The sequence below is a fragment of the Pelophylax lessonae genome (genome assembly GCF_965119305.1).
Source record: "Pelophylax lessonae genome assembly, chromosome: 1".
Lineage (NCBI taxonomy): Eukaryota > Metazoa > Chordata > Amphibia > Anura > Ranidae > Pelophylax > Pelophylax lessonae.
In genome coordinates, this window is record NC_138768.1 from 373,855,998 (window position 1) to 373,879,693 (window position 23,696).

A 23,696-nucleotide genomic window follows, 5' to 3' on the forward strand; every position below is an offset into this window, starting at 1 on the left:
GGAGCCATTTAGTGTGCGGGAAGCTGTCCGTTTCGGCTGCAGTGAGCCTGAAGTTGAGGATGGTGGTATGTACATTTCAGCACACTTTTTTTTTTTTGCCAACTTTTTTGAAAGTGCACAAAGTCACACTTCATTTGTTTCACTGCACAACAGCGCTGTGAGTTACGCTGCAGAGCGGTGATATGCGGTGCCTTCCTGTACACTGCGATAAAATGCAGCATGTCTGCAATTTATTGCAGCTCACTGCTCTGCAGACTGTTTTTTATGTGCACGATTCACAATGCAATTCAGCCCAGAGGTGCAGTTTAGTGAGCTGCAATAAAATGCAAGCATGCTGCACTTTATCTGCGGAAGAACGCCTAGGAACAGGCACCTATTGCTCTAAAATGAATTAAAATAATTTACTTAAAAATATATATAACTGCATTCATTTATGTGAGACACAAAGTCTCCTCTGCATTCCAGATTTTTAATGAGGGAGCAGCAGCGCCTTCCTTCCTCTTCCCAGCTTTTGACTAAGTCCACACTTGCCCATCTCTAAAAAGTGATCCACGGTGAATCGCTTTGCAGAGTGGGCCAAGTAGCTGCTGCCAGGCATTTGGAAGGGCTTTCTTGCTGCCTCCTAAATGCCTTTTTTTTTTAATTTATATCACCCCCCCCCCCCCACAAGCTACAAAGGCAGCTGGAAGGGGGTGTGGCAATGCTTCGCAACCCCCTGTAGAAAGTGGAACTGCACCACAACTGTCTGCACGCAGTTGTGACCAGGAGGTGTGGGCTTTTATGGGTTAAAACAGGAAGTGAGTAGGTGACATAACGCCTCCTGTAAAATGCCCTCTGAAAAACTGTTCAAGGGCCAGTGATATAAATGAGCCATTTGGAAGGTTGTGCAACCTGTAAAGTCAACATGCATCGCCACACTAAATTTGGCAAGATGCAAAGCATTGCAGCTGCAGCATGGGAACAGCCCCCTCTGTATTGTAGGCTTTAGGCAGGCGGTAAAATCGCAGCTCAGCGGCCTGTTTTTACCTCCTCCCCACCAACCATGTTAAAGAGGCTCAGGATTAACAAGTGAGCATGATCCTGGCATTACAAACATTTTAAATGCACAAGGAACTCTACAAAGCTAATACCAGTGAATTCCATATTTGGTATTAATCCAATCTCGTGAATAATGTAATCGTTATCACTCTGGAGTTGCATGGTTTCAGCACTATGGAGAGCTCTCATTGACTTGTTTTCTTTTAAAGTAGCTAGTAACATTCCCCAGACATACACTGGCTATCACATTTACTGAGTACAGTATAGGATTGTGACCAGCACATTATGTGCTTCAGCAAATCATATTTCAACACATTTTAAAATGTTAAGATAATTAATATGTTATTATTGTATTAGTGCAGAGGCAGAACTGAGATTGCTTATTGCTGTACTGATTGGCATATTTTTCAGGTCTTTCGTTACCAACTTTACTCACAAATATTTTTTCTCTGGTTGAATTACAACAGAATTTTTCCATTGTGTTAAAAAATTCATGTGAGCACTTTGTTCCTTTATTGAAGCTGTTTTCTTATTGCTTAACTTTCTTCATGTTTACATAAAATTAGTATATGCTTCTCTAGAGATGTATCTCCTCTCTGTACTTTTTGCCAGTAATGCTTGTATTTTGTATTCCCTTAGGCTGAAGGAGGTCTACCTGCCAGCTTGTCTGCTGAATCTGGAAGAAGTACACTCACAGCTTGTGACTTTGATCTTCGTGGCCTAAATCCAGAAAGTCGTTTAACGAACCTCCTTCAGCTTTCAAATGTGGAAGAGTTGGAGAGGCAAAATGAAGAAGCTCGCAGGACCAATAGACAACTAGAACTTTTTGCCCTCAGCCCCCCGATAGATGAGGTATCATGTTAAGTCCAATGTAGGATTTGTCTTCCTAGTTTTCAAAGCCAGCAATTATTCCAATTTAAATATTTATTTGAGTATTTCATATTTATTTAGGTATTATGAGCCATTCCCAAACTGGAACCTCTAAACAAGATTACGTAACAAGTTTTTTTTTTATCTCTAAATATCAGTTGCCTCTAAAGGGTTCTTAACAAAATATAAAGTGCCGGCAGCTATTTTGTGGACTGTGTTTCGAAACACAAGTTTAGTGACCTGGAAGTTGTCTTTGCTTCAAAACGTACTTTAGGCAAAAAAAATGGAGGAGGGTACTGGATGACTATACTCGGTCCTGCTTGTGTAAGGGTTCCAGTGTATTTTAGATGTTTTAGGTTTAATGACTACTCTAGTTAGCTAACTGGTCTTAACTAGACCATCTCATAACATCATCATAAGTGACACCTATCTCTTTTACAACCTAAACGTTTTAAAATGACCATATACAAAAGGACTGAGCCTAGTAGTAAGCAGGTGAAGTTTAGCTTGTAGAGGTGAGTGTAACTTAACCACCTCCTTACTGAGCCATAGTCAAAAGACGTCCTCAGTAGAAGGTGAAATACCAGGGTTATGGCTTGAAGCAATATGTCCTAACCCTGATTATTGTTTTTTCAGCCGGCGATTCTCTAACTTATAAAAGTGGTCCGAGCAGTGGATTCACCAATGGATCACTTTTTAAAGCAGTGGTTTTTGGGTTTTCCTGGCGGATTGGGAAACCCGAAAACCGATCCGGCGGTTGGGGCTGATGCTCACAGAGATAAGCGGAGGAAAGATGGCCTCAGCTCAACTCTATGGTCTAGAAGGCCAGATCATCATGACATCATGTCCAGTTCAGGCCCAATGTTAACAAGGCCATTTTTTTTTTAAAGCATTAGAACAATTTTTTTTTTTGATCTAATGCTTTACACAGTAGAGGAGAGATGTGGGGTCTTATTGACCCCAGATCTCTCTCCATAAATAGGACCTGTCACTGCTTATTTCTATCACAAGGAATGTTTATATTCCTTGTGATGGGGATAAAAGAGATAAAAAATTAATTAAAGGGACTATAAAAAGTAAAAAAAAGAAATGTAATAAAATAAAAAGCAAAAAAAAAAATGTTTTAAACTGTCCCACCCCCCTGTGCTCGCGCACAGTGGTGAACTCATACATAGGTCACGCCCACATATGTTAACATATGTTCAAACCACACAAGTGAGCTATCACCGTGAACATCAGAGCGAGAGCAATCATTTTAGCACTAGATCTCCTATGTAACTCTAAACTGGTAACCTGTAGAAAATTTTAAAATGTCACTTATGGAGATTTTAAAGTACCATAGTTTAGTGCCATTCCACGAGTGTGCGGAATTTTAGAGCATGACATGTTGGGTATCTGTTTACTCAGCGTAACATCATCTTTCATATATTACAAAAATGGGTTATATATTATGTTTTATTATATATTATGTTTTATTTTTTTTTTAATGCATTAACCACTTGCCGACTGCCTAACGCCGATCTACGTCGGCAGTCAGCCCCTCACAGGCAAAGTGACGTAGGGCTACGTCACTAGCTTGTGAGGGTCTAGGGAGCGAGCGCGCGCCCCCGGAAGCGCGCTCCCGCTCCCGCGTGGTCACGGACCCCCCCGCGCGTGTGACCGGCGGACCCGATGTCCGCCGGTCACTCGGCGATCGGCGGGGGAGAGGGAGAATGTCAGGCAGCTTGTGTAAAGTAAGTGTATTTTTTCCAAAAGAATCGTATTTGAAAAATCGCTGCCCAAATGCCATGTGACACAAAAAAGTGCAATGACCGCTATTTTATTCTCTAGGGCTTCTGCTGAAAAAAAATATATAATGTTTGGGGGTTCTAAGTAATTTTCTAGCAAAAAAAACCCTCTGTTTTTTACATATATGAGAGAAGTGTCAGAATTGGCCCGGTGAGCAAGTGGTTAATTAACATAAAAGATGGGTCTTTACATTTAACCTTTAGCACTATCATAACTAAAAAAAAAGTAGTGCCATCTTCTCTACCCACCTGCTTTGTAGTATACATTTTTTTTCTAGTAGAATAGTTGCACTTTAAGGTGAATTTCCACCTTTGAAGCCAAATTGGGATAACAGCTACTTTATATTTGTTACATGTTCTCATTTGTTTAAATGCAAAAATTAAAATTACATTGTTCTTGCTCTTTTCTAAAACTTTAAAAACTAAACTTTTCCTCTGCAGTGTAGATGGGGTTCTGCTATACAGAGGGGGTTTGGGAGTTAATTTTACCTTAATTAACCCTGTACTCTGCTGGCGGATCTCATTTTTAGTTATAAAATAAATTTGACTGCTGTCCTAACAAAGGGTAATCTACAAGCCTTCCTTTCTATTATAGGTTAATGAAACTTAGTGTGTTCCTCTTTATCAGTGGGGACAGATTAAAGCTGGATACACACTATCCAACTTTTGTGGTTAGATTTCCTTCAGATTTACCTTTTCTATGTAGTGCAAGGGCCTGCCAGATTGCATACAAATTGAAAGTGTTTAGGTTTGACCTCATATTATCTGGTTTTGGTAAGTCTAAAGGAAAAAGTCTTCAGAAAATCTTATAGTGTGTATGGCCCATTAGTTTCCACTAATTTTAGATTGTTCAGAGTTGCTTGCAGTCCGTGCAAAGATCTGCTCCAAACAAACACCTAAAAAGGCAAGGAATATTTTAAAACATTATCTTTTGCTATGCTGTGTGAATAGGAACACATCAAACCATATAGTAGGGTGTATTTTAAATTTGACTGCAAAAGCGGAACTAAAGGTAAAAATATTTTATTGCAGAAGAAACATTGCTTGACATGCAATTCATTGAATTGCATTGCATTGCCTGTTTGCAATTTTTTATTTTTAACTTTAGTTCCACTTTAAGTATTAATCTGTTCTATTTATTCTATTCTATATATATTTCTGATGATATTCTGTACTCATTTTAGGAGGATGCTGTTGAAATCCGCCCTTTACCAGATTGTCCTAAGGAGCACATGGGATTCAGAATAATGGTCAAGCTGCATACTCTGAAGTACAGTATTGGGTCTTTTTTACTTTCTTTGTAACCATTGCCATTGATGATATCTTTGTTGTTGAAAAGCAGTCAGTGTTGCCTCCTCTCTATAAGATAATGCCAACTCCTGATTTGTCACACTTTATATAGAAGTCATATCAAGGAGAAATTCTGCTGGCTTAACTATTTGCATTTACTTGTATACATGATTTTTATACTGTTTAGATAGCACAGCAGTAGTTTTCTCCTTTTAGGCACCATGCCCCCGACTAAAACCCTGTAGAGAAAGTGGTAGTGGTTGAAGGGAGGAAGGGCAAATTAAAAGTGAAAGTTGTAAAGGCTGACCAGACATGAGGTTTTTTTATTCGCGAACAAAAGAAAATGACTTGATTCCCCCCAGCCACACACTCGATGTGAATGGGGAAATCCATGCTGCTCCCCTAAGGTATTCGGACAGCGGGGAGACGTCTTCGCTGTCAGAATACACTGATCAGCACTGGAAGCTATAGCTGGTGGCTCTGATCGAGACAAAATTTCCCAACAGGCTAGCTGCGCACAAGTCGATCGATAGATCGGCTTGTGTACATCCAGCCTGCTTATACTTGGACTGAAATTTGTCCGGTCCCTGCTGAACTGGCTGAATTTAGGTCATGTATGGCTAGCTTTAGCCAGGAGAGTTTCTCCTTCATATTATCTCTTTATGGGTTTTGTAAGTTTTATAACCATGATAGGAGTTTTGCTCCAGCTTTAGGAAGTAGTTATAAGGGAATCAAGAGAGGTTTTACCAATACAAAGAAAAAATAGTGCAGTGCTTCATAAATCAAAATAGAACTCTAATTGATTTGTATGGCATAAGAAGAAAGTTCATGCAAGACCCGTGAATAAAGGGTGGATCAGACTAAGTCCTGGAGTGGGAACACAGGTGCTCTTTAGTGCACAATCGACCACCACCACATAGATTGGCCTCTCACCTTACGACACAAGGAAACAAGCCCAAAAATCCTCTCCCAACATGGAAGCAGCAAACCGCCAATCCTGGAACAACTTAGACAGACCTCCAGAGCTTCATTCAATAACATGTCATGGGGAACATAAAATGGGCAAAACCATAGTGTAATACTGATAAACACTTTATTAAAATCAATAAAAGAAAGCCTCTTACTCTGTATAAGATTAAAGCAGGCAGAATTGCGAGTCCTGCACGAACCTCGCCGTATTCTAGGTGACAGCGGGTGACGTCAATCGCTCCACCTTCCCCCCGCACACGTATCGTCCCCTATGGGCGGGGACTTCGTCAGCAGCGGGGACTTCGTCATTGGTTTTACCAATGCTGGTTGCAGATAGCAGTGTGCATGCAGATTAAAAGGTCGTAATGTATTTATTGTGGTCAGGACTAAAAAGAAAAATGTACCTATTTATCTTTCTTTTTTTTTTTTCTTCTTTTTTTTAGTCCCCTGTCCAGCCAGGTAATTTACATGTTGTAAAATAACTGTTATTTATAGAACTCAATAGCTCAAACTATATTATACACTAGTGACTCATTTGCCCTTCCTCCCTTCAACCACTACCTCTGTCTCTACAGGGTTTTAGTCAGGGGCAGGGTGCTTAAAAGGAGAAAACTACTGCTGTGCTATCTAAACAGTATATACAGTGTATCAAAATAGATATCTAACATCAGTTTGTATAAAGGTACAATACAGTTGACCCAAAACCATAGCAAAAGCAGTTCTGTCAGTATTGCCTTGCTGTGCAGAACTGGAAGAAGTCGTGATAGAGACTGCATTTCAACTAAAGACAGAGACTTTACTTATGACTATACAGGTTGCATATAGTTAAGGTTAGCTGTGTTTCTTTGTGGAGATATACAGACTTTAATATAGGTGTACTATAAAACCTTCAGACCTTAGAAGTATTTTTAAGTAATTTATTACCTTTTATGGGAAGATGTGTATAATGTGCTGTTTAAAATGTGTATTTCCTCCTCCTCTTTCTCTCACAGATTTGATATTGATATTGAGCCGCTCTTTGTAAGCATTGCACTATATGACTGTAAAGAACGAAAAAAGGTAAATAAATGTTATCCTCTGAATTATTGTGCTGGTTTAAATGTGCAGCTATATTATACACCCAATAGAACTGTAGGCTCAAAAGAACCTGTCCAACTGATCAGAATAGAAGTTTCCATTACCAAATTGATTTTCAAAGTGCAAGCTCCAGAGTTGTCACCCTCATTCTTGCTTCACTATTTAGTGAGTTACACAGTGGCTTGAATGATCACTACAACAGCCAACGGATCATACATTGTAAAATACAGTGTACTCCAAAAAATGTGTTAGGTCTCTTTCACACGGTCCGCCTTAGTAGGTGCATCCGTGCTGCTCAGCAGGGGATCGTAAACACAGATCCCTGCTGAGCTGGAAGGTGACATCTCCCTCTCCGCTCTGTGTGCGGAGAGGGAGGTGTCAGAGCCCCATGCATCTCTATGGGGGAATCGGATAAGAGCGGACTGCCTGTCCGCTCTCATCTGATCCCATCCAATCCAATCCCCTGGAGGGATGGAAAATAGGGTTTCCATCCGTCCGGATTTCACGGACAGGATCAGATGCGGATGGCAGCGGGTGTCAGCGGACATGTCTCCGCTGACATCCACTGCCCCATAGGGATGCGTGGAGGATCCGATCAGATCCACCTAAAAAACTGACAGGCGGATCTTATCGGATCGCTCGTGTGAAAGGACCCTTACTGAGTTACACTGCTTAGTAAAGGTTATTCTTATCGTGTGGCCTAATCCAAAACAGAGTTGCAGAAAACCTGTAGAGTCATAAAACATGTTTTTTAAAAATACATTTTCTTTACTATTTAACCACTATTTACATGTATCTTCTGGTGACAATTGTTACCTGTAAAGAAAGTGAATCTAAAATTTTACAGTTGTCACTGGAACAGGAATAGATGAAAAGCCTGTCAACAGGGGACACTGGTTCCAGTGACAACTGACAAAGAGGGGATTTCTCACCTCACCACTTTTTGGAATGTGTTTCTCTCACTTCCTGTTGTACCCCTAGAGGACAGAAGGTGAAAGGATATCTCTTCAACAACAAACAGGCAGCGAAAAAAATATAAAAAATTGGGATATACACTTAAATTCCTAATAAACTTTTGTTCCCAGTTTGGATATAGCAAGGAAGGGTTGTTTAACCCCTGCCAGATTTTTTTTTTTCGCCATCTGTGTCCCATTGTGGAGATTTCACTTCCTGTCCCACAGCCAAACAGGAAGTGAGAGGAAATCCCTGCAAATTAAGAGAAATTCCTTGGGGACCCTCAGGTCACCAGAACTAGTGTCCCCATTGGAAGATTGTCTTTACTTTTATGGGGACAACTCAAAAATTGCAATTTTCTTTTACTTTAATTATAAGTCATAATAGTAAACAGGACAATCTGTGAATCTCCCTAATGAAGTCACAGAAAGCAATAAAACCTGACAAGCATTCTAATCCCTCTCCACTCTATCAAAAGCTAAAAAAAAAAGTTTTGCCTTTAGTTGTACTTTAATGCTTCCCTTGTTACCCTACCTATAGTTTTAAAAAATGTTTATATACCGTCATTACACAAACCTTTTATTAGTAAAAATGATAAAACATCAAATAATGGTGGAGACAGTCGTTTTCTGTTATTGTGCCTTAATTGCCGTATCCTTTGAAGCTGTGAGGTTCTTACTTTCTGGAATTGTTATATTGTTTCTTCTAAATAAACAATTAAAAAAAAGATAAAACATGTAAAATAATAATGCCTTTTTTGCTCTTCTTCCCACAAAAATATATCAGTATCATCTAAAATGACAAAGTTCTGTAGGTACATAGCTAAAATATAAATAATGGACTGATTCATAAAAAGTATTTTGATTGTCTTAATTTGTGCCTATGTAATTTTTTATCTTTTATCGATATTAAAGTTGCTTAAGTGACTGTGAAAGTAGTTTCCATTTTTAAGGCACTTGATAAAAAGTCCCCTTTTTGTTTAAAAAGATAATTTTATTTTTCATCTTCTTTTTTTTTATTGATTACTGTATGCACTCAGATCTTATGTCTGCATGAGATGCATCCTGTATCAACACTATCTTAATGCTTTAAAATGCTAATGAAAACCAAAGTGAAAGAAAAATGTATTTTAAACTTTGTGTTTATATGATAATAGAATAGCAAAACAGCACAACAAATTATGCCCCTTGTGTGAAAGTTTTGAATTGAAAACAGTTTTGTCTATGACAACTATTCAGCTTCTGGCACGTCTGCCTAGTAGCACTGGGGTCTTCAGTTTGAATCCCAACAATGGCACTACCTGCATGGAGTTTGCATGTTCTCCCTGTGCCTGTGTGGGTTTCCTCTGGGTACTCCAGTTTCCTCCCACACTCCAAAGACATGCTCCTAGGCTAATTGGTTCCTGTCTAAATTGGCCCTTGTATGTGTATGTATGAATGTGAGATAGGCACCTTAGATTGCAAGCTCCTTGAGGGCAGGTACTAATGTGAATGTACAATATATATGTAAAGAGCTGCATAAATTGAAGGCGAAGTACAAGTACCATACACTGGCCAAGAATAGAAAGTTTTTATGGGTAACCAAGGCGCTATTTTTTATATATATATATATATATATATATATATATATATATATATATACAATTAGCAGTAACAGTGATTCTAGAGTTTTTAGCCCTATATTTGATTAATTAAAGTTTAATTTAAAATAAAAATATATATACTGTTAAAATGGCTTTGAAATTTAGTTTTATGTTGTGTGTTTCCATTTCTTAGATCTCAGAGAGTTTTCACTGTGACTTGAATTCAGATGCATTTAAGAATCACCTCCGCGCTCACACACCCAGCGTTGCTCCTTCAAGCCAAGCAAGAACTGCACTGTTCTCCATTACTTACCCTTCTCACGATATATTCCTAGTTGTTAAGGTGAGGTTGTCTTTTATTTCTGATGCAGTGATCCATCATCATCATAGGGTCTCAGTTGCACCATTGCATTCTGGATGTTTTTTAAGTGGTAGAAGTTACTGACTTGAAGATGAACACTAGGCAGTTATAAAAGGTAGTTTACCTGGGTCTGTGTTTTGAATTTGAACGCACTGTAAAATTCTTACATTCTTAATAATATAAACAAATCATTCGGCCATGCTTTTAATTGTATGTTCAGATTTAAAGCGACCTAAAATAAGATTCAGTTTCCATGGTGGGTTATGCACTAATTGGGTGCAGCAAAGTGAATACAAAAATGCATTTTTCTTTTTTTGTATGTGGAGTGTAAATTGCTTTGTTTTTTCCTTTTACAGATTGAAAAGGTTCTTCAGCAGGGAGAAATCTCAGAGTGTTCGGAACCATACATGGTTTTAAAAGAGAGCGATGGTGGAAAAGTACGTTGTTGGTCTTTAGTTAACTTTCTCATATTTTAGGAACCTAGTTAAGAGAATACACAAGCAAGAAATAATAAAGCAGGATAATTATTAGCCATTTTGTTTTACTGTATGCATTCACATGGTACCTGGTTTAAGACTGAACAAAAATACCGTTATCGAACAAAGCTACCGTTATCGAACAAAGCTATCTGGCTTGGGTCAACCTTTATTCTTGTTGTATGTGTAAAAAAGGTAGGGCTGAGAAAAAGATACATAACAAAAGTGCCAAAATGTAGGCTCCAGCTTTAGAACTTCGTATAGCCTTAGATTAGCTTTCTATCCAGGAGCTACTTTTTTAGACTTTATTTGTTTTCCCTTGTGCTCCTGACTATGGGTCTTGTAAGTTGCTAATAAGTCTATGGATACTTCCAGGCTGAATGACTCTGTTTCATCCAGCTACATTCTTTGTGGCCAGAACGCCAAGAATACACCCCCTGGTCCTCTAGAATACAGTGCCGCAAACCACCTTTAAATGTGTCTTGGGATATGTAGTCCCAGAGCAGCAACTGGTCTGTATTTTGCGATGAAGCAAAATGTCAATATTTTTGAGAATGTCTCAAATTTTTGATTTTTTTTTTTTTAAACTATTAACTACAATGCTACATTTAGAAATAATATCTTTGTTCTTTTTTGTTTTACCTTTATTACAGATTAAGGAAAAAATAGACAAACTTAAATCACAGGCTGAAACTTTTTGTCAACGCTTGGGAAAATATCGGATGCCATTTGCTTGGATACCTATCAGTCTACTAAGCTGCATTAATGTTATGACATTAGAAAAAGAAACCCCTGAAACCGAAAGCATAAATGGTATGTTATAGAATATATGCCTCACTCAGAGTATTGTATTCATGTTTAGTGAGCTCAACTCTTATGCCGAAAAATCGTTCAAACTCGTTTCCGAATAACAAACACTTGGCTGTGAGAGCAAAGAATTTTGCCATCATGTAATGACCGAACTTTGATCAATAAATCGTTCAATGGACATAGATTATTCAGTTTTTCTGAAAATATAAAACCGATTTTCTATTTGTGTCCATTAACTGGATGAAAAGCTAACCAACGGACCAAATGACAGATTTTCTAACGATTTTTCGGCTAGTGTATGGCCAGCATTAGAATATACTGAAAAAGCAGAACAAGTCCAAAAGGGTTAAAATGTGGAACAGTGCCTCAACTCAGACTTGTGGGGGGCTTTCTCCTGTGTCCTGCGCGGATCCAAAATGTTGCACTTGTTTTTTTGTTTTTTTTGTGATGTGATCTTTCTGCAATAAAAACTTTGGACTGCATTTGAAGATCCATGGCGTGCTGGTGAATATGTGCATTGATCTGCAGGGCTGCTGATAGAAATCGCAGCGCCCTGTACAGACTACCTGACAGGGCCCCCCCCTCCCAAGAAAATAATAAAGCTATATTTTGATAAAAATGCAATAAAAACAATATTAGCAGACACAAATACATCATAACTCACAGAATTCTAGCTAAATCTAAAAGTTGATAAATAACTCTCTGCGTGTGAATGAGGTCTTGGGGCTCATGCACATGGGTGCTGTGATCTGTATAGTGGAAATCAGTAGTTCATTTATGTGGCTTGAGCGACCTAGAGCTGTACAAACACAGCTGCAGGTCCTAATTTGACAGGCGTGAGGATGCTGGAGTACAGCCTGAACACAGCCAGTGTGCATTAGGGGACCACTTACCTGCACACCTGCCAAATTAGGGCCTGTGGCTGTGTTCGTACAGGCGTTGCATCCCCATAGAATGACAGGTGGCTCCAGCCCAAACCCCTCTGTCACACAGCCAGAGTACCTGTAGGAATGAGCCCTTTATTATATTTTTCTAACCTAAAAAACAGATCTCTCCAGCGGTGTGCTGTCACTACTAAGAGGGATTCCATCTTCATATGGTTTTCTCTTTGGTTCCTTGGGCTCCAGTCATTTGGCCAAACTGCGATGATATAACTCACACACATGCGTGCGGTCACAACACAGCTCTCTAAATGGATGGTATATCATTCATTGAGAGTGTAGTGCACACCGGCTGCTACGTTTAGGAGATATTCACTGTACCTACAGGTAAACTATTATCGGTTTACCTGTACATACAAGTTAAAAAATGGAGTTTACTACTGCCAGATCAGTTAGTAAATGGGTAAATAGAAGGAAGTCGATACATGGATGCAGATGGAACATGACAGTGTAGAGGAGAAGAAGCAAAGTTGCATAGGTCAGAAAGCAGTCTGGGGGAGAGGATTGGGAAGCCCAGCTAAATAAAGCACACTAAACTTCACTGGGACAAGATAACAGGCAGCTATGGAACCGCTGTAACAGTAATTTCTTCATCTCATGTGAATGCAGCTGATCAGCTGTGACTGTGTCAGGAAGACAGAGCAAAGGGGAAGAGAGATGAGAAAAATATACTGGCTGGGACAAGGAGTATAGGAAGAATTGCAGGGAGAGAAACAAAGTTACAGAGATAACAAACTCTTGAGCAGAGCTAAGAGAGCATTTATGATCGGTACCTCATTATTTAACCGCTTGCCGACCGCCGCAAGTACATATACTGCGGCGGTCAGCCCCGGCCAGGCAAAGTGACGTACCGCTTGCCGACCGCCGCAAGTACATATACTGCGGCGGTCAGCCCCGGCCAGGCAAAGTGACGTACCGGTACGTCACTAGCCTGTGAGCCAATAGGGGGCGAGAGCGCTCCGCCGGAGGCACGCTCCCGCTTGTTCCCTAACAAGTCCGCGCGTGTGACCGGCGGACCCGATGTCCGCCGGTCACTCGCGATCGTCCGCTGTGAAGGGAGAAAGGCAGGCGGCTAATGTAAACAAAGCCGCCTGTCATTCTTCCCTGTGTAACAGCAGAGATCTAACGGTCCTGCTATGTAGGACCGTAGATCTCTGCTGTTACGTGTAAAGCCACATCCCTTCACAGTTAGAAACACACCCCTAGGGACACACTTAACCCCTCCTTCTCCAATAAAGTTAACCCTTTCCCTGCCAGTGTAATTTTTACAGTAACAGTGCATATGTATAGCACTGATTACTGTAGTAATGTCACTGGTACCCCCAAAAGTGTCAAAAATGTCAGTCAAGGGTCCAATCTGTCCGCCGCAATGTCGCAGTCCCGCAAAAAAAATCGCACATCGTCACCATTACTCGTTAAAAAAAAAAACAACAAAAATGACAAAAATCTTTCCCTTAGTTAGTCAACGCAATAACTTTTGCGCAAACCAATCAAAATATGCTTATTGTGATTTTTATTACCAAACATACGTAGCAGAAAACAAATTGGCCTAAAATGTTAAAAAATTTTGATTTTTAAATTTTTTTGGGGGGGAATTTCATATAAAAAAAATGTGAAAAATATTGTTATTTTTGCAAAATTGTCGCTCTTTTTTTGTTTATAGCGCATGATCAAAAAATTGCACAGGTGATCAAATACCACCAAAAGAAAGCTCTATTTGTGGGGAAAAAAAGGACATCAAATTCGTTTAGGTACAGCGTCGCACGACCGCGCAATTGTCTGTTAAATTCACGCAGTGCCGAATCGCAAAATAGGGCCTGGTCAGGAAGGGGGTAAAATCTTCCGGGGCTTAAATGGTTAAAAGATTTTTTAATAAGATGTGATTCATAGTTCAGACTTCAGAATTCCTTTACTCTCTGAAGCAGCTACTCCATTCAGACTGTTTGCCCGTTCTGTTAGCAAAGTGACTTTTGGACATGAAGCTAAAATTAGAGCCAGAGCTAGACTACAAGTCCCGGAATGCAATGTGGGAGAGGTGTGCACTGATCAGCCAATCGGAGAACAGAGGCTGCAATAAATGGGGAGCAGTTGGCTGGACTTTGCAAGTGGTTACCAGTTTGTAATGATTAATTTAAAGAACAGTTCTTCTTTCTACAGGTAGAGCACCATCTAGTGACAGAAGATCCTCACTAGGGCCACCAAGAAGATTTTCTGAGAGGGGAAATTCAATTGATGAAGGCTCAACATCACCTTTTAAGCCAACAACAATTACACACAACATTTTCTATAGGCAGGTAAATAATTTTCCCAGTACAGGGCAAAAAACTGGCTAACAACATTGATGATTTACTAAAGGAATTGAACATGTCCACTTAAAATGTATGTTACCTAAATATTAATTTTTTTGCCTATGTATGTGTTCATACGTGTATTTTATAAATCACAGTCTCTATCATTTTCATGTACTTCTTCCATCTGAAGTAGCTGGTTGATCCTGCCAGTCACCTTCTTCCTTGTTTTGAACTGACCACACAAAGCACTGAAACTGATCTGTGTTAGCATGGTCAGTTTTCATTCTTTGGTTGGCCATTCGGAGGCACAGGACACTGTGCAGACACACAGAATGCCTGTATTGGGTAGTTTATTCACCACCACATCCCCAACCAATCACAGCCTCCTTTTGGCATACACTCCCTCCCAATTATAGCCTGCCTCTTGAACACGCTCCTTGCTAAAGCACAGCCTGCCTCTTTCCTTGAGTTGAACAGACTCTAGAATACAAGCACATTTTGCACCTGATTTACTGAATCGGGAAAGTGCAAAATCTGGCACAGCTCTGCATAGAAACCAATCGACTTAAATTTTTTTTTTTTTTGTCAAAGCTTAAATGAGCAAGCTGAAGTTTTGCAGCTACCATGCAGAGCTGCACTAGATTTTGCACTCTCCAGTTTTAGTAATTCAACCCCTGTGTGTCTGCACAGTGTCCTGTACCCTGTACGCACTTTTTCTCCCTGAAAATCGGGTGCAAAGAGCGTTTGCGTGTTATACGCTGATATTTGCATTTGGCTGCCTCGGAGGGGAAGGGAGGGGGGTGTTGGGACGAGCTCCATCAGATTACATACAGTGAGGATCTCCTATTCACTCGGTGGCCTCTTTAATACAAAGTCCCGTCTCCTGGACCGCCATTGGACCAGTGTTCTGTCTATCATAGCATTCTGGAGGCGGGACATCTTATTAAAGAGGCCGTTAAGTAAACGGGAGATCCCTGCTCTGTGTAATCTGATGTGAGGCATGGATCAGGGTGCAATGGCGAGGCTGCAGATGGCCACTGATCAGGCTGCAATGGCGAGGCTGCAGATGGACACTGATCGGGCTGCAATGGTGAGGCTTCAGATGGGCTCTGATCATTCTGCAATGGTGAGGCTGCAGATGGGCACTGATAAGGCTGCATTTAATGGGCAATGGTGAGGCTGCAGATGGGCACTGATCAGGCTTCATTGATGGCCAGTGGTGAGGCTGCAGATGGGCACTGATCAGGTTGCAGAGGTGAGTCTGCAGATTGGGCATTGATCAGGCTGCAATTATGGGCAATGACTCTTATTTTGCTCTTTATTTAATATTTACATTTTTTTCCTGAAACTTCCCTTTTAAAACTAAGGTGTGTGTTATACGCCTGTGCATGTTATACACCGATAAATATGGTAATTGTGTGGATAGTCATTTTAATTATAGAATCAAATGAAAATCATCTTTCCATGACTAAGTGTTCAAATAGGACAGGGATTTAATTTCTATATGATTGAAGTGAATATTCACATGATGTTTAAACAAAGATTCTCAGCTTCTTTGGTAAATCCGCCTCAGTGTGTCAAGTTAACAACATTTCATACCCAGACTTCTTAGTATTGAGCATTCACTGTAAAGACTTTCAAGTATTAGAGCTACAAGACAGAGGTTATTCATACATGATAATTAAAAATGGACATGATATTAATCATTTTACTTAAATAATTTTTCCTTCTAATGGGTATTGTTTAATATAGCATTGTGATTAAATGGTATTTTAGATGAGGCCTGAACATTTAATATGGTATTTGCTTCCCAAACAGGAAAATAATCTCTATATATCACACTGTATTCTGCATTCTGCATTATCTGTTCTGTGTTACACATGATGGTTTGTTTTTTTACCAGTGCCTTATAATTAAAACTTTATGCATATATGGCTTCGCAGGAGAAATTGATCTGGTAGGTATGACCAAACTATACTTCCCAGATCCATTTCTCCTGCATTTAATGTAGTTTTGCTTACAGGTGTTTACATGCTTTTAGCTGCATATAACCAGGCTGAGGTCCGGTTCACACCAGGTGTGGTGGGGCTGGGGGGCTGGCAACTCCTTCCAGCACAATCCAATGCATAGACGAAATGCCTTGTTTTTCTAATAGTGTCAGTCCACACTGCAGAGTTCCTGTGGCATGTGTTGAAAAAAGAACTGCATGCACTACTCCTTTTCAGTGCAGCAGGGTTGGGACACAAACCACTGCATCACAAAGCCGCAGCAGTGCATAGTACTGAAATCTAATTTATGACATTTTAATAAAGTAAAAGTAGCATGCAGCGCCAGGATCTGTGCATTGGCACTGTGTTATACAGGATACACCAGCGGCCGTAAGTTCAACATAGCTCACTGGTATAAACAGACCCTAAATGGTTTTTGAAGGCACAAATTTCTTGTTTATGTAAATGCAGTTAGACTGAATACATCTAGACGCTGCTTAATGTCCAGTGGACACTCAGCCATAGAAAGAACTATGTGCTTTCAGATGCATTTGGCAGTTAGCTCCAAATGCATCTCAATGCATGCATTTTGATACCCATACGAATGAGGTCTAATGATACAAATACAATATACTGTTATAAATGATGCCACACAGTTTTATGACAGTCTAATGATGTTGTGGTGATGAATCCAACAATGCTAAGCTGTCTATGATGTTTTGGGAATCTTTTTTTTTTTTTTTTCCCCTTTTAATCTGAACTTATTAAAGATTTTCATATAAACAAAATAAAGCATTGAAACAAAATACGAAGCAAATAGAAGACAAATCCAAGCTATAACCACACTATTACAAGTTAAAAAAAATCATATCACTTAATCTGTAGACAAAACTGACTGTATGTAAAGGTCGGAGAACAGAGCTGACCCACATAGGCGCACATATGGATAAATTACAATGCCAATCAATGCGAGACAGTTACAAATGAAAGAAAAAGAACAAAGGGAGTACAAAGCAATAGGAGGAAAAGAAAAGGGGACGGGGATGAGAGAATGAAAAAGAAAAGAACAAACACAGCGCCCCAAAGAAGGTATAATAATAATAATAAGGAGGGCTTGTGATGCCACTTCATTGTGCTATGAGGAAATCTTTCAATTCTTGAGAAATTCTAAAGACCTTCCAGGAGTGCCAAGTTTAGCGATAATGGTCATCGGTCCCTCCATACGCTTAATATGGTCCATCTCCGAAACCCATTCCAAAAGAGTTGGAGCCTGTGTCGATTTCCAGTGGCGTGGGATACCTGCCTTGACCACTGGTAAAAAAATGCCGTAATATGTCTTTCCTAATATAATGTTTTCAGCAAATGTCTCTAAATATGCATTTAGGTTTGACAGCTATTGCATCAATACCTTCTCTTCATGTTGCAAGATGTACACCTTTGATAAAATAGCTTGGTGAATGTATCTGCCTCTCCTGGCTTAGATTTCACAAGGAATTTAGAAAGAGTTTGTCATCATCATTGGCATATTAGTTGCCGTGTCCCTATCTATGATTCTTTTAGTACTGGTAATAAATTGGGGAAAAATTCACTGGACATCAGGTCCTAGTCATGTGGAAAAATGAAAATTATAAATAACACAGAGAGGTGTTTTGAGACCAAAATAATGAAAAAAAATGTTACTATACTGCTTTTGCTAAACTGTACCAGATATATGTTTTTTGAGACATTACCAAAATAAATATAAACACATAAAAGCTCTTACTATGCCATATTGTGCTGTTCAATTTATCAGAGATTTTGTGTTAAATATAAAATGCTATTATATGATTATAAATGCTGTTGTTTGGCTGTTTTTGTATTAGGAAGGAGATAAATTAAGCGATGAAGACCTATTCAAGCACCTAGCAGATTACAAGAGATCCCTGCAAAGGAGAACAAAATGTATACCAGGTAACCACACTCACACTATTTTCTTTCAGGTTTGTAACACACTGGCTAACTATATCTCTGAGGGTCTTTCGTGTAAATGGAGTATATGAGAAAGCAAGTAGCTACTGGGTGAATACATTTTATAGGGTCCACTCAAGACTGAAATATTGTTTGAGCACAGTTGACCTTTAAATTGCTAATTAAAATCCTAATCCAGTTTAATAATGATGAAATTACCCTAACATAACATAAAGACTAGTTAGTGGTTAAGATTTGGGTGCTATATGTGTGCACGCACAGACCTCTAGTAAAAATTTGGCACTTGGATTTGCACCTACCAACTTTCTATGCGTCATGATCAACCATGTGATAGGCAGCCTAAAAAGAAGTATTAAATCCAAAAAACTGGTCATCTCGCCAGTAACACACCTCCTTCTTTAGGTTGTTCCCACTATGGATAAAGGAGCAATAGAGACCTCTATGGACAGCAGCATTGTCTGTCTGAGGGAAGAGTAGTGTTATACCCGCCATACATGAATCAATAGAGATAGCTTACACACAACCCGGAACCAACACTAGTTTGCAAGCAACCAAGCGCTTAGAGAGGATACCTACCTCTAATATAGTGTGATAACAAATGCTGCTACTTGATAAAATAACATGAAATAAGAGAATATATGTAAATACAAGCAATATGTAGATACAAAAAATTCTAGTAGCGCAAAAAAGAATGATAAGCTCACTCCCCAATCACATTCACTGAAAACTTGTAAAGACTGTAGACATAAATATAAAAAATATATATATAAAAAATAGTCCCAGCATGAATCAGTCCACCAAAGCAGCGTTGAAAAACATATGACAAATAGCGATATTCACACTGATGTATCCCTTGAAAGATCCTAATCGGTGCAGAAATAAAGGATCACCTTGACCACCACCACTGTGCTCTGAAGGGGGGAAGGTAATGCACACTCACCGACTTCACTGGCCCAGTGATTCTCACCACTGAGCAAACAAGCCACAATACAGCCACTACCACTCGGGCTTCCGGATTGGGACCAATCAGACCAATGACAGGCTCTGCTGCATCCACTTGGGGTTCCGGGATGGGGCCGATAATGGGCTCAATCAAGTAAATGGACATGCAAGGGAAGGAAGGAATAGAGCTCCACTAGTGTGATAACGTATAATACTGGCTTTATTCCAAAATACACAATACATCACACTCACATGACATCAGTTGAATATTCGCATGACCGGAGGTGTATACCCATCGGGACCCGTATCCTGACTCCACGCCGCGGATCGCGCCTTCCGGGTGCTCACTCTCCTCGTACACTCTGACTTGGTTACGCCGCCTGGCCACGCCCCGACGCGTTTCGTACTTCCGACTTCCTCACGGGGGCGTGGCCACGGCGGTAAGGCAGCAAACTAAATACCTACGACTCTCCGCCCATCCGGGCGGGGCCGTGGTGTACGCAATTTGTCAATGGCTGAGCACTTCCTGTTCCGGACGGACACCAATAGACGCGGTTGCCTAGCAACCACGGCTCCCGTGAATCTTGGTCAAATCTTTCTCATGCCCGCTCCCAGTACCATATTAAGAGACTACAATGTGCCTCGTAAAGCTATCAAGCTAAAAAACATGGTACCACGGGTAATGAGGCGTCTCACTATGAACAGGAGAAATGCATACCGCCATAGATTGTGCTGCATTCAATAATTCCTAATTGTGCCATATAGTGAATCATAATAAATGCACACATCATTAAGCAATAATATTAGCACCACTGTTGTCATTGTGCCTCAATCCAACAAGAAATACTAATAAAATTAAAATAAAATAGAATAAAAATACACCTCAAAAGGTGATCAATATAATATATACTAATACATCATATATCACGTGTAAAATATATACTACAGTGAATACAGTAGAACCGAGATCATCAAAAACAGTACAGAAATAACTCAGAAAACCTTTCAAAATTATTTAAAAATATTAAAAATATTATTAAAAATAATTTTAAAATATATATAAACCAAAAAATAACTACTTAATAAAATTAATTAAGAATCACTAATAAAGCAATTTAAGTCCAATTCGATGTTTAGGCCAATCGGGCTGAGAGATTGAGTCATATATATCCATTTAGTTTCACACTTGGATAGCTCTCTCACCCAATTGGCCCCCCTCCAGGATGGCGTGACACGTTCTATGCCCCAGAACTGTAGGCAACTAGGGTCACGTTGGTGGTGTGACCGAAAATGAGCCGGCACACTGTGTTCTTTTTTGCCTTTAATGATGTTAGAAATATGCTCACCAACCCTTATACTCAGGGTGCGTTTTGTGCGGCCTATATATATTAGTTTGCAAGGACACATTAATGCGTAAACCACATGAGTGGTATCGCATGTGATTAGATGTTTAACATCAAACTCCTTATCAATGGCCTGCACATAGAAGGAATCCCGTCTTCTTAGGTTCATGGTAGTGAAGGAACACGTCCTGCACCTCCCACACATATGGAACCCTCGCCGACCTGGGAAAAAGGAGGTATTTGGTGCATCAAGCACCTTTTTTACAACCCTATCCCCGAAATTCGGGGCTTTCCGATATATAAAATTAGGGACCTCCGGCAGAACAGGGCCCAATGTGGTGTCCATACGCAGAATGTGCCAATGTGATTTAAATATGGCCTCTACTTTTTTGTAATCCTCGGAGTAATCGGATAAGAAGCTCCATTGTCTGTCATCCGACTCACCCCGGGACCCTGTACTATTCTGCAGGCATGTGGACCTGGGGATCTCTAGAATATTCTTTATCTCCCTATCCAAAATCTCTTCTTTATAACCTTTTTGGACAAATCTATCCTTCAGTACACCTGCCTGGGATACAAAGTCCTCATCACGCGTGCAATTGCGTCTCACCCGCATGAATTGCCCGCGTGGAATGTTGCGTAGCCAGTTTGGGTGGTGGCCACTCTGAATTGATAGATAGCTATTTCTGTCAGTAGTTTTAAAAAAGACAGTTGTAGTTAGCTTCCCTAATTCTTTTTTAATATTCACATCCAAGAAATGGATTTCAGATTGGCTCCAATGGAAATCCAATTGGATGTTATTGGGGTTGTTGTTCAGATGACTCATGAACTCGATCAAAGACTCCTCCGTATCGTTCCAGATAAATATAATATCATCAATAAATCTCCTATAGTAGAGGAGGGACGGCCTCTCTCTACTAAAGATGTACTTATCTTCCCATTCTGCCATAAAGAGGTTGGCGAGGCTGGGAGCGAACTTCGCTCCCATAGCCACGCCCCTCTTCTGGCTATAGAAATTTTGCTGATACCAAAAGTAGTTATGCCCCAGACAAAAGTCTAGGGCATTACGGATAAATACCTTTTGGTCAAATGGCAGGTCATCACGCTTGCTCAAAGCCCAGTTCAATGCTAATAGGGCATCATCATGTTGGATGATGGTATAGAGGGACGACACGTCCGCCGTCACTAGAAAGGCGGACGAGTCGTCCCCCAAGACCACATCATCCAAAGACATGAGCAAGTCCTTGGTATCCTTCAAAAAAGCCTTAGTGCTCCTCACACTAGGCTGTAGAAAGGTATCCAAGTATTGACCCAGTCTTGCACATACTGACCCAATACCGTTTACTATTGGACGTGGCGGTGGGCACTCAGTGTCTTTGTGGACCTTTGGGAGTGTGTACACTATGGGTATGCGGCAGGCACTAGGTGTCAAAAAGTTTTTCTCCTTCTTGGTTAAAACATGCTTAGTGTAGCCTTGCTGCACCAAGGTTTTCAGATCCGTTACAAAATCCCCTGTCGGATCCTTAGGCAATAACTTATATGTTGTCCTGTCCGCCAGCATCTCCCGTAGTTGATTATGGTACATCCCCTGGTCCATTATGACTACTCCTCCTCCCTTGTCTGCCGGTCGGATAATGATATCCTTCCGTTCTTCAAGGGCGTCGAGGCCTTCCTGTATGTGCATACTCCTTCTTTTCACTGAATGGTCAATAGGCATTGTTTGGAGATCCCTCAGTACCAAATTTCTGAACACCTCCACTGATTGGTTGTTCCTTACTGGGGGATTCCAAATTGATTTGTTCCGCAAACCACTATTAACCATACCAGTGGCATTGGTATTGCTTACAGATGTAATGGGATTATTGATAAGGTATTTTTTGATGTTTACTTTGCGTATAAACTTATGGGTATCAATATACGTATTAAATTTATTGATGGTACGTCTTGGAGCACACTTGAGGCCTTGGTCGAGAATATATAACTCCTTATCAGATAAACTAACTGAGCTGATATTATAAATCCCCTGACCTATCATTCCCGTCTTCTTTTTCTTGAGCTGGATCCGTCTTCCTGCTCTAACTCCTCGTTGGGGTTTGTGTTTTGATTTTGATTGATGTTTCCACGGTATTCTCCCTGGTAACCTCGGGTTTGAGGCCGACGTCGACCTCTCCCCCTCCCCCTGCCCCTCCCTAAAAAAGGTTGGTTCCGTGGGGTTTCTCCTGCATTATCACCCAACCCACTCAGTGGTTGGTAGTGATTGTAGGTGTTAACTTGGTTACCATGGAAGTTACCTCTAGTGTTGCCCCTATTACTACGGCTTCTCCCTCTCTCCTTATTTTGTCCCCTAATAGGGGGACCTGTCCAACGTTGTACACCAAGGGGAGTTCCCGTTTGTGGCCAAGTTCTACCATTCGTAGTAGGGGTTCTAGGTTCCTCCGACCGCGAAGGGTTAACAGAGGGACCCGCAGACGGCTCTCTAATAGGAACCGGAGGAGTAGACTTAGTACTTCCTGCAACATTTAAATCAGCTTGCCAGCAGTATACCTGGTTGGATTTAAAATCTTTTAAATCCCTGTTGAATTTTTTGACTTTTTTCTGTTGTGTTTCCTTGTCAACCTTATCTAATTTGGACTTAGTTCTCTCGTTAAACTCTTTAATCTCTGTTGTTTCCTGAACTTTCTCTATTTTTTTCTGTAATTCTATAATTTGGTTATTAATAATCTCCATTTTTCTTTTTTTCCTTTTAAGGATTAGGGTTTGTAAACCTATACCTGCTTGGTGAAAAAAAGAGTACCACTCTTTAATGGACTCTTCATCCGTGAGACCATCCTGGGGGGCAACATCCCATCTTAGACCCCTACTGATCAAACCCTCCGAGAGGTAAAATTCGATGGTATTGATGTCCCACCAGGTTCTCACTTGCTTTTCTAATGTGAAAGCTAGAGTTTTCAGGGTAGATGAAATATCCTCGTCAGGTGTTGCCACCTGATTGGCACTAAAAATATTCTT

General features: G+C 40.2%; 1 protein-coding gene across 2 annotated transcripts in view; it reads left to right on the top strand.

Annotated features, from left to right (window-relative positions):
• The window catches only part of DOCK8 (dedicator of cytokinesis 8), a 252,499-nt gene that overhangs the window by 72,826 nt on the left and 155,977 nt on the right, over positions 1-23,696 (top strand). For both annotated transcript variants that reach the window (XM_082242986.1, XM_082242987.1), the window contains 8 exons: positions 1,678-1,890; positions 4,880-4,965; positions 6,947-7,013; positions 9,761-9,910; positions 10,285-10,365; positions 11,058-11,217; positions 14,313-14,449; positions 18,297-18,384. In XM_082242986.1, coding sequence (XP_082099112.1) covers positions 1,678-1,890; positions 4,880-4,965; positions 6,947-7,013; positions 9,761-9,910; positions 10,285-10,365; positions 11,058-11,217; positions 14,313-14,449; positions 18,297-18,384 — 982 coding nt within the window. The remainder of the gene's footprint in view (positions 1-1,677; positions 1,891-4,879; positions 4,966-6,946; positions 7,014-9,760; positions 9,911-10,284; positions 10,366-11,057; positions 11,218-14,312; positions 14,450-18,296; positions 18,385-23,696) is intronic.